The sequence below is a fragment of the Scomber japonicus genome, chromosome 14, assembly GCF_027409825.1.
Source record: "Scomber japonicus isolate fScoJap1 chromosome 14, fScoJap1.pri, whole genome shotgun sequence".
Lineage (NCBI taxonomy): Eukaryota > Metazoa > Chordata > Actinopteri > Scombriformes > Scombridae > Scomber > Scomber japonicus.
In genome coordinates, this window is record NC_070591.1 from 1,776,702 (window position 1) to 1,788,443 (window position 11,742).

The following is an 11,742-nucleotide window of genomic DNA, read 5'->3' on the forward strand; positions in this document are numbered from 1 at the left end:
CCAACAGAAACACATCAGAGTGGTTCTGATGAACGGCGTCGCTGGCGTTGGAAAAACCTTCACAGTGCTGAAGTTCACTCTGGACTGGGCACAGCGCTCCAACAACCAAGATATCAGTCTGCTGATTCTGTTCTCATTCAGGTCACTGAACTTGATCAAAGATAAGCAGTACAGTCTGCTCATGCTGATCCATGTTTTCTATCCAACATTACAGAAGCTCACAGCAGAGATGCTCGCTGGCTGTAAAGTTCTGTTCATCTTTGACGGCCTGGATGAAAGCAGACTTTCACTGGATTTCAACAACAGGAAGGTCGTGTCTGATGTCACACAGAAGTCATCAGTCAGCGTGCTGTTGACAAGCCTCATCAAGGGCAAACTGCTTCCATCAGCTCTCATCTGGATAACTTCCCGACCTGCAGCAGCCAATCAGATCCCTCTTTCATGTGTGGACAGGGTAACAGAAGTACGAGGCTTCACTGACGACCAGAAGGAGGAGTACTTCAGGAGGAGATTCAGTGATGAAGAGCAGTCCAGCACAATCATCTCACACATCAAGACATCCAGGAGCCTCCACATCATGTGTCACATCCCAGTCTTCTGCTGGATCACTGCTAAAGTTCTGGACCACATGTTGACTACAGACCAGAGAGGAGAGCTGCCCAAGACCCTGACTGACATGTGCTCACACTTCCTGCTGGTTCAGACAAAGAGGAAGAAGAACAAATGTGATGAGGGACATGAGACGAGTCCACAGGAGCTGACGGAGGCTGACAGGAACCTTCTTCTGAAGCTGGGGAGGCTGGCGTTTGAACAGCTGATGAAAGGAAACATCATGTTCTACCAAGAAGACCTGGAGCAGTGTGGTCTTGATGTCACAGAGGCCTCGGGGTTATCAGGAGTTTGTACACAGATCTTCAAAAGAGAGAGTGTGATCTTCCAGAAAACAGTCTACAGCTTTGTTCATCTGAGCATTCAGGAGTTTTTGGCTGCAGTCTACATGTACCACTGTTACACCAGCAGGTACACAAAGGTACTGAAGGACTTCCTGGGAGAACCAAAGTCTTTCCTCAAGAAAGTTTCAGCTTATTTCAGAAACAAGCCATCTGACAGTGATCATGGTTTAACATCCCTGGATGACTTCCTGAAGAGAGCCATGGAGAAATCTCTCAGAAGTAAAAATGGCCACCTGGACCTGTTTGTCCGCTTCCTTCATGGCCTCTCTCTGGAGTCCAACCAGAGTCTCTTAGGAGGCCTGCTGGGTCAGACAGACAACAGTCCAGAAGTCCAGAGTGCCATCAACAACCTGAAAGAGATGAACAGTTTGGGTATCTCTCCTGACAGAAGCATCAACATCTTCCACTGTCTGATGGAGATGAACGACCGCTCAGTACATCAGGAGATCCAAGAGTTCCTGAAGTCAGAGGACAGATCAGAGAAGAGACTCTCTGTGATCCACTGTTCAGCTCTGGCCTACATGCTGCAGATGTCAGAGGAGGTTCTGGATGAGTTGGACCTGGAGAAGTACAACACATCATGGGAGGGACAACAGAGACTGATCCCAGCTGTGAGGAACTGCAGAAAGGCTCGGTAAGTCCAGAGGCCTGTACTACGAAGCTGGATTTTCTCTTATAGGAGAAACTGAAGGTAACTTCAGGGTTAACTCTGGGCTTTCCGTACTACGAAGCTGGTTCACTTCTTACCGGGGTAAATCACCATGGTAACTTATGCTGAACGGCTAACCTGCTCCGGAGCAGGTTATGTTCTGGATAAGAGATCAACGAGTATAAAAGCACCACCTCCTGACCAATCAGTTCTCTTAGAAAATGACCTGCCCATTCTTAAAAGATCCTGTCAACATTGGTGCGCGGATCGTGAGAGGAGCGCTTAGGAGAGAAAGAGTTTTTAATGATAGATGCAATTTTTTAATTGGCCAAAATATATATTTAAAAAATAATCATTGAGGCACATGAGGGATATTATTCTGTAGGTTTGACATCCTGAGATCAAAGGGTCAGGGAGCATAATAACTGTATTTATTTATTGTAATTGTAAAAAATTGACGAAAAGATATATTTGTAAAATAAGCCTTGAGGCACATGAGGGATATTAGTCTGTTATACAGTTGGTTTGACATCATTCACTCAAATGGTTGAAGCGCATAATAGGTTAAAAGTGACATTGAATGATCAGAGTGTCCGTTTATATTGACCAATAAATTAATATTGTATGATCTCATGAATTTACACATTAACAGAGTCGGCAATGTTCTGCCAGCATTCCTTCCTGGCTTTTGCTGCAGCAACAGTGTTGCTTTTGGCCTGGATGATGTGTTTGAATTCTTCATATAGTTGAAGAATAATTGTCTGCTCCTCCATGGTAAAGTAGTCTGCTCTGCAGGGTTTCTGCATGTTTGTGATTGGTCGGACGCTGCAAACACCTCCCCTTTATGTGAGCGCGCAGAGATCCAGATTGGAAAACCCTGGGTTGATTTACCGAGTTGATAACCAGTTTCGTAGTACCGCTTATCCTGGACTGCGAAGATCTGGATAAGTCAACCCAGGTAACGGAGAGAGATCCTGGATAGGTTAATCCAGCTTCTTAGTACAGGCCTCCGATGTGATTAATATTATAAATCAGTGTAGATTAGTAGTTTAGTTCTTCAAATATAAATAATATACAATGCTCATTATTAATTCTAAAATAGTGCTCCATTTCTTTATAGCTGAAAAAGTTAGTTATTTAGTCTCAGATGTTCTTGAGCTGTTTAAATGTTGTGAGTTTAAATAATGTTGATCTTTTAGTTGGTTGTTTATTGTTGTTAAGTTAATGAACACAGTTATCAGGGCCCGAGCACTAACAGTGCGAAGGCCCTATTATTATTTTCTGAAAACAAACACATCAGACCTGGTGAAGAACTTGGAATTTTGGTTGTGGCAAAATGGCTCTCACTCCAGATTCCCATATACTAACAAAAATTGGTAGACATATGTATCGTGTAAAGACAGACAAAAAAGTCTCCTGGACCCATATCCTAATTCCAACAGGAAGAATTTTGATTCAAATTGTTATTTTTGGTGCTTTTCATTGCCATTTCCACGCCTCCTCAACTCCTCCTATAGATTTAATCCAACCGACTTTAAATTGAATCAGTATTATCTTAAGAACTAAACGATGCGTTGCAGCGGATTTCATTGATTTGGGAAGAGCTGGGGAGCGGGAGCCTGTTCATCACTGCTTGCAACTTTAATTCTACTTATTTCTAGTCATTATTGGATTTTACCGTTTTTTCTTCTATATATCTTCTATTGGGTATTGGGGGCATCATTCAAACCCGGTGAAACACATGGGGGACTTGTGGTTGAGTTTTTTTTTTTACAGCAGCATTTTATCACAACATACAGTGCATCCGGAAAGTATTGACACCCCTTCACTTCCCCCACATTTTGTTATGTTACAGCCTTATTCTGAAATTGATTAAATTCCTTTTTTTTCTCATCAATCTACACAAAATACCTCACAATAACGAAGCGAAAAAAGGTTTTAGAAATTCTTGCAAACAACTGAAATATCGTTTGTAAGTATTCACTCCCTTTACTATGACATTCACAATTGACCTCAGGTGCATCATGTTTCCACTGATAATCCTTGAGATGTTTCTACAACTTGATTGGAGTCCATCTGTAGGAAATTCAATTCATTGGACATGATTTGGAAAGGCACACACCTGTCGAGATGAGGTCCCACTGTTGACAGTGCATGTAAGAGCAGAAACAATCAAGTCAAAGGAAATGTGTATAGACCTCCGAGACAGGATTGTGTCGAGGCACAGATCTGGAGAAGGGTACAAAAACATTTCTGCATCATTGAAGGTCCTGAAGAGCACAGTGGTCTCCATTATTCGTAAATGGAAGAAGTTTGGAACCAGCAGGACTATTCCTAGAGCTGGCCACCAAACTGAGCAATCGGGGAGAAGGGCCTTGGTCAGGGAGGTGACCGAGAACCTAATGGTCACTCTGACAGAGCTCCATCATTCCTCTGTGGAGATGGGAGAACCTTCAGGAAGGACAACCATCTCTGCTGCACTCCATCATTCAAGCCTTTATGGTAGAGCAGCCAGACGGAAGCCTCTGCTCAGTAAAAGATACATGACAGCCTGCTCGGAATTTGCCAGAAGGCACCTAAAGGACTCTCAGACCATGATAAACAAGATTCTCTGGTCTCATGAAACCAAGATTGAATTCTTTGGCCTGAATGCCAAGCAGCTCTCATCAGCTGGCCAATAGCATCCCTACGGTGAAGCATGGTGGTGGGAGCATCATACTGTGGGGATGTTTTTCAGTGGTAGGAACTGTGAGACTACTCAGGATCGAGGAAAAGATGAACGGATCAAAGTACAGAGAGATCCTTGATGAAAACCTGCTCCAGAGCGCTCAGGACCTCAGACTGGCATGGAGGTTTACCTTCCCACAGGACAACGACCCTAAGCACACAGCCAAGACAATGAAGGAGTGGCAGCTGCCATTAAAGGAATAAAATAACTATTTAAAATATTAAAACAGATGATCTGAACCACTGATGTGAAGTTCAAATGTTCATCAAAATAGTGAATGTCAAACTGTTCAAATGCATGAAGTAAATATAAAGTGTCCTCTTTCATGACATAACATATGTTATAATATTTGTGTCATTACAGACTTTATAACTGTGGACTCTCAGAGACTCACTGTGAGGTTTTGGCCTCAGCTCTGAAGTCCAATCCTCATCTGACAGATCTGAACCTGAGTGGAAACAAACTGTCTGACATATCAGTGAAGCGTCTGTCTGCTGGACTGGAGAGTCCAAACTGTAAACTGAAGACTCTGAGGTCAGTTCACTGACTGTAGCTTTGGTAGATTTAATTATATTTATTAAATTCAAATTCTTCAGTGAAGTTTCAAATGTTCATAATTTTCAGGATTTGCTGAACACAAATCACACAAATCAAGTGTGAGTCTACCAAACTGTCAAAGCCTCATATTAGTTTCAACTGAACTTATTACACTCACACACACACATTTTCTAAACTTCTACATTTAAATCTTCTTCAGCTCTGAACAGATTATGAAGCATTTAATCATTTCAAACATGAACTTTGTTTTCTAAACTGAATTCATTTATTCTTTATTCAGCTTGAGTTGGTGCGATTTGTCAAAGATCAGCTGTGATTATCTGGTCTCAGCTCTGAAGGCCAACTCCTCCCATCTCAGAGAGCTGGATCTGACCTGGAACAGCCTGAAGTCTTCAGACGTGAAGCAGCTGATTGATCTTCAGCAGGGTCCAGACTGCAGACTGGAGACTCTGAGGTCAGTAGAGAGTTGGAGTCAGTTTGTCTGTCATTAAACACAGTCAGTATCAAAGCAAAGATCCAGTATTTCCTGGTGAACCTGCAACCTTCTTGTTCGGGAATTTTCCATCATTAATATGTACTGGCTCAAACTAGGCTTTGCGGTCATAGTAAGGCCACACCAAATGTTGGGTTAAGACACTGTCTCCCCTTGAGATAGTGGTAAGCAATGAGTCTGCTCCTTTTGGGGGAAACAGGAGGTATTTTGATAGTGTTGCTATAGCAGCCGAGGTCAGATATGTGTTTGACTGTTTTCCCTGAACGGGGTAAAGGTAACTGGAGTCAGAGGTTTGACATAGTGTTGGATGGAGGACAAAGGCCCTGAGTATCGTCTAAGCAAGGTTTTGTCTTTAGACCAGTAGACTAAATTCTGTATATTGTAGATGTTTTAGATCTGCCCATATTTGGACATGGCTCAACCTGTGGCATTATCTATGTGGTTTAGTCTTTCCCCAAGGACAGAAACTCGTCAGAACATAACGTGTACTGATGATTCATTCATTTCTCCTTGTACAAGTAAAAAAACCTTTTCAACGCAAGACATCCTGGACTCCTGTCTCTCTCCATTGATGTATGTGCTGCATAATTAAAATCTCTAACATTTCTCAGTGCTGCTTTCCTCAGTGAAGCTGTGAGAGGAGAATGGTGACAGGCTTCAGGATTGGACAGAAAGACAGAGAGAGAACAGTCAGCCAATCAGATGAGCCAGAAGCTTGTTGTGATCATGTGTTTGAGTTGATGTGAAGACGACTGTTGTTGTTGTGTTGATGTCTGCAGGAAATAAAGCTGGATTACAGCTGACAGCCTTACAAGATGTATAGAGACAGTGATCCTCATCATCAAATCTGATCTCAAAGTGTTTGTTCTCTCATTTCAACACTAAACTATTGATCAGTTCATCTTTGTCAGAGCTCTAAGATCAGTCTGACTGCAGCCTGCAAATCACTGGCTCTGATTACACACAAGCATCATTATGTTTAGTAACCATGTGGTCTTTATACAGACCAGAACCTCTGCTGAAGTCCAGGAATCACAGCAGCTGTTTAGCTGAGAGCTCTGACTGATTGTCATGTGATGATTTAACAGCAGGAAACATCTTCAAATCCCACAGAGACTCTGTAGCTTTAAACTTTGATAAGAGTTGACATGTATCAGCAGTAAATCCATCAGTAAACTGATGAGTGAATGTCTCTGTTTCTGCAGTAATGATGTGTTCATGACTCTCTGCACTTTATTTCCTCTGTGTACTTGAGTGAAATCTGCAGAGGAAACACACTTGATAGTAAAAGTGTGTGCAGGTGTGTGAGCTTGGAACTCAGTGTGTTCACTCCAACACGTTAACATGAGAGCTGAAAGGAAGCAAGCTACGCTGCACAGCTGTTCCACTTCTGGTCTGAACAGGACTGAAGTCCCTGCTGCTCTTTATACTGGATGTGCTGCATCACTGACTGACAGCTGATCAAGTGAGTCTCCCTAAACACTCATTTATCTCCTCTGTTCTTTCTTCTTCTCTCATCAGATGGGATTGGTGATGATCTCTGTCAGAGTGAGAGTGAACATCCAGGAGTGTTGAGAGAGGATCAGCTGAACCTCCTGTTGACTTATGTGTCCTTACAGCTCTTTGAAATCTGTCTGTGCCATCAGCAGTAATAACATAATAATCATTCAATAAATAAAGCCTCCATTAGTTTTTCTCTAACTTCACACTGAGTGGAGGGAAATGAATTAGTGCTGATTATCAGCACAGATAAATATGGAGCCTGGTCTTTGCTGTCAGGGCTCTGGATCAACCTGTTTGATCAGTCTTTATCTTCCTTTAAATCACTTCTTCTACTCATTTTATCCACTGACCTACCAGTTATTAGTTTTATATGCTGTACATCTTACATTTGAATCTTCTGAGTTTTCTCTTTTCTTTTCTTGCTGTTTGTTAGTTTTGTGTAAAGCGTTGTGTAACGTTGCTTTGAGAAGTTTTCTACTGGTCTGAAGGGAGGCTGGTGAGACCATGCTGATAATGAACAAAGACCAAATTCTAATAAATGTGGAAATAAATGAAGAGTCAGCGTTTTTATCCTGATTGGAGCTTCAGCTTCATGTATAACATCTATTTTTATTGTAGTTATTTTTCTGTGTATAAATGACTCATACTTGACTACCTGAAGGATTCAGATGTGAAGCAGCTGTTTGATCTTAAGGAGAGTACAATGACTGTCTGATGCTATCGTTATCTGTCAAAGCCTCGTATTATCTTCAGTTTAACATATGAAGTCATTTCCTGCAGTGTAGCTGTGTTCAGAAGAGACCACTTCACAGTCAGTATGGAGAGGAGGAATGTTTACTGTGGTGATGTTTATTTTATTTCTTTGTACTACTTTAGTCAGTTTATTTACTGTGGGACTGACAGAGAGGTGTTTCTATTATTCTGTCCACCCCTTCAGTAACAGTATCATTACAGCAGTGTAAAAATACTTCAATACAAGTAAAGGTCTGACACTTTTTGTGACACTGTCCTACATGCTCATCCAGATATAGAATAAATAATGCCAAAATAATAAATTAATTAGGGAAATAAATATAAGTAGATAAATTAATGTGGAAATAAATGAAATAAATACAGAAAATTATACTTACATTATTGTAATATAAATTATATAATTATACTTAGAACTTATATCTATTTTAATTAATTAGTTATTTCATTTTTAGTGTATTCTACTCCTTTTTAATATTTCAGTCAGTATATTTACTGTGGGACTGACAGAGGTGTTTCTGTTATTCTGTCCACCCCTGTATCAGGTTCAGGTTTATAATTGACCCTCTGGCGACACCTGCAGGACGCAGCAGGTTACTGCAGGACAAACTGCTCAGACTGGTTATTAAACTGAACTAAATGTCTCTTTTTCTCTCTCTGCGTTTACTTTCTGAAACCCAACAGTTTAAAATAAAAGTTTGAACACTTTAGAAAGTTGAAACAGTTTAAAATGAATAAATAAAGTTTATATTTCACTCAGAATCAGACGTGTTTGTTCATACGTGGCGTTTTAAGCTCTGCAGACTCTGGAGCCAGATTCCCTTTAAAAACTCTACATTTTTAAGTTTGTCTTGTGTTTGCTCAGAAATTAAAGACTAAGATAAAAACTCTTCACGCTGTTTCAGCTCCAGAGGATGTGATGGTAAATTCAGCTTTAATGTAACTTGATATTTAGCTGTTATTTCCTTTACATTTGAGCTTTTTAACGCGTCCACGTGGGTGATTTTTAGCGAGGACGCTGCTTCTCAAAGCTGAAACAACACTTACAGAAAAGCTTCTGTGTGTAAAGAAAAACGCCGAATTGAAGCATAAACCCGGAAGATTGAATCAGTGTCTGCAAACATGTTTCCAGATGTTTTTACAGCCGACAGAAAGCAAAGAAACACAGAAATAGCAGATATTTAACTGTAGTTCAATGCTGTTCTTCTCTCCAGCTACAAGCACTCATGCAAACAGTGGTATTTTGCTTTTAGGAGAATCACAGTTGATGTTTTATTCCCTGACAGTAATATCTGGACTCTTTCAGCTCGTTGGTGTTTGTGCAGGTTCAGGTTTTACCGGCGGATGCTCCACGCAGCTCGTCTGGATGTTTAAAGTCTGCAGAAACTCCTCCAGCTGTGCCCGCAGCTCCCCGGACATCTTTAATACCTGAGAGCTTCAATAAAAACCTAAAAAACACACAATAACTAGAGTGGAAGCATTGACTGACAGAGAGAGAGAGTCAGTGACAGAAACAGCTGCGAGCAGAGGAAGAGGAGACTTCTTCTTCTTCATTTGGAGTTTTCTTTACTTGCTGCATCAGCGCCATCTAGTGGACTCATTTCATGTCTGCAGAATAAATAAAAGGACCACAACCGGTATAATTTATCTTATTTATTATTATGGATTATTTATCTTATTATATGTGATTATATGTTACCAAAGTTGCACACATATAAGATTAGTCTCTGTCTTTTAAACTCGTGCAATTAAATAATTAGAAGCTTTGAGTGTCTTGATTGATTGATTGATTGATTGATTGATCTATAGGATAATCTGAATCCATGCAGACACCAAATGTGGAGCCTTAAACATTGTAAAAATCTATTTTAAATTGGTTCAGATCTTTTCTTTTTAGCAATGTATTCCTGCATTTTCCATCCAGTGTTAAATGTTTCTTCTTTCTTTTGTGACATTTGGTTTTCTACTAATTTCTACTTTTGTGCATTATGACGGTGGACAATTAAGAGTCCATTACCATCACATAGAAATCTGGAAGTCCATGATCATTTCTTTGTGTACACCTGTCAGTTTTTAACATCTCCAGACATCTGTAAGTCCATTATTGTCTCTTTGCGGAGGAGAAAATATTTAAAGTCCATTTGAAATGAACGTCTACCTTAAACAACCAACCATTGAATTGTATCCTCTCACTAACTAATATCTTTTTTAATTTATGTAAAACTTTTTTGTTCCCAATAGAGAAGCAAGTCTCCACAACACACACACACACACACACACACACACACACACACACACACACACACACACACACACACACACACACACACACACACACACACACATGACTTCCAGTAAAGAAAAGGGAACAAACAGGGAGGAACAGGCTTTTGAAAGTATTCAGTCAGACGCCATTTCACAGTCAGTAGAGCAGAAGGAGGAAAACAGCAAGTCTGAGGCAGGTGAGTGTTAATATCAGGACTGTAAATAATGATTACTGTCATTATTGATCAATCTGATGATTATTTATCACATTCATTGTTTAGTTCTTTTCCTGGTTTCTGCGTCAGACTTGGTATTTTCATCCTGGTTTTCAGTTCAGATATTTTATATCTTTGTGTCCCTGTACAGAGACAGAGACAGGGTTGGTATTGGATTTACTAACAAGTCAAACTGTGTCTGTCCTTATTTAGTAAAGGGCTGCAGCAGCAGGTACAATGTTTGGTCTCATGTAATACAGACTGTGTCTTAACGTGTTCCTGTTCAAAGACACTAAATATGGGAGGAGGTCATGTAAATGTATAGAAACAGCCTGCTGCAGCTGATTTATCACTGCAGACTGACCACTGCAGCAGAGGAAACTGAGTCTGATGTTTAACGTTTGGGAAAAGTCAAATGTGTCAAAGTGTTGTATCACACTCACACAGAGGGAGAGAGACTATAGCAGAAACAGAGAGAGAGAAACACTCATGAAAAGATGCATTATGAAGATATTTAGCAGAGCTCTCTGTTCAGCAGCACAACACAAAAGAGCAGCAGTCTGTTATTTTTCACTAGTGGACTTTTCTGTTTGGCTCAGTTTCCTCCTGCTTATTGTTCCTGACTTTTAATGGATCAGAGTAGCTTAAAGGAGCCTGTGGAGTTTTCTAACAGACTAAAGTCATGTTCACATTGACTTACTTACCAAAACACATTTACATCCATTTTTACTTGCTTGCAATCATCTTCTTCTTCTTCTTCTTCTTCTTCTTCTTCTTCTTCTTCTTCTTCTTCTTCTTCTTCTTCTTCTTCTTCTTCTTCTTCTTCTTCTTCTTCTTCTTCTCTGCCTTTGCTGCATTGTTTACATCCATGTTTACTAGCTTGCAGTCTTCTTCTTCTTTGTTTAATTATTGTTGAACTCTTGTAATCTTACTATATATTATTTAATTTCAAATTGAATGTGTTGAATCTCAGAGTCTGAAGAACAGAAACGATGTAAGTGTGTAAATACTGACAGTCTGGACTGTTTATGTGGGGAAAGAGCTGCATGCAGCTTGTGAGCTGTTGGTTGGCCTCCACTAATGTCATGTGACATAAAGAATGTGTTCATGTCCACAGAGAGAGGAAGAGGAGGGCTGTTTCTGTGGAGGAGCAGCTGTCCTGCTGTTCTTTGTGTCAGGACGTCCTGAAGGATCCAGTCTGGGACAAGTCTGCTTCATCAGGAGACTCCTCCTGTCCCCAGTGTGCAGAAAGATCCAGAACCAGACCTGGACTGCAGACAGACAGTCAGACCAGCACTGTACAAAGTAAGACTGAAGATCTGTCTGCTGATGTCATCATCTCTGAAAACAGGAATCTACCTCCTCTATCCTACTGAACATTAACACTCACACTGATTTCTGTTTCATTCTACCTTTTTTCTTCTCTTTCAGCAGAAAGTGGTCAGCAGGAGGTTTTAGATGAACATCAGATAAGTCTGAGCAGAACATGTGAATGTGTGACTCAAGGAACTGATGAAGCAGGAAGTGAAATCCTCCTCATCAGCATCTTCACTGAGGTCCACATCACAGAGGGACAGAGTGAAGAGGTTAATACCCAACATGAGGTGAGGCAGCTTGAAACAGCTTCC

General features: G+C 40.6%; 1 protein-coding gene across 1 annotated transcript; it reads left to right on the plus strand.

Moving 5' to 3' along the window:
• Positions 1–845: 845 nt before the first annotated feature.
• On the plus strand, positions 846–7,215 carry LOC128373191 (NACHT, LRR and PYD domains-containing protein 12-like). Its single transcript, XM_053333487.1, has 4 exons — positions 846–1,587; positions 4,694–4,864; positions 5,169–5,342; positions 6,903–7,215. The coding sequence occupies exons 1-4, from the start codon at positions 998–1,000 to the stop codon at positions 6,913–6,915; spliced, it is 948 nt and encodes a 315-aa protein (XP_053189462.1). The 5' UTR covers positions 846–997; the 3' UTR covers positions 6,916–7,215.
• Positions 7,216–11,742: the final 4,527 nt, after the last annotated feature.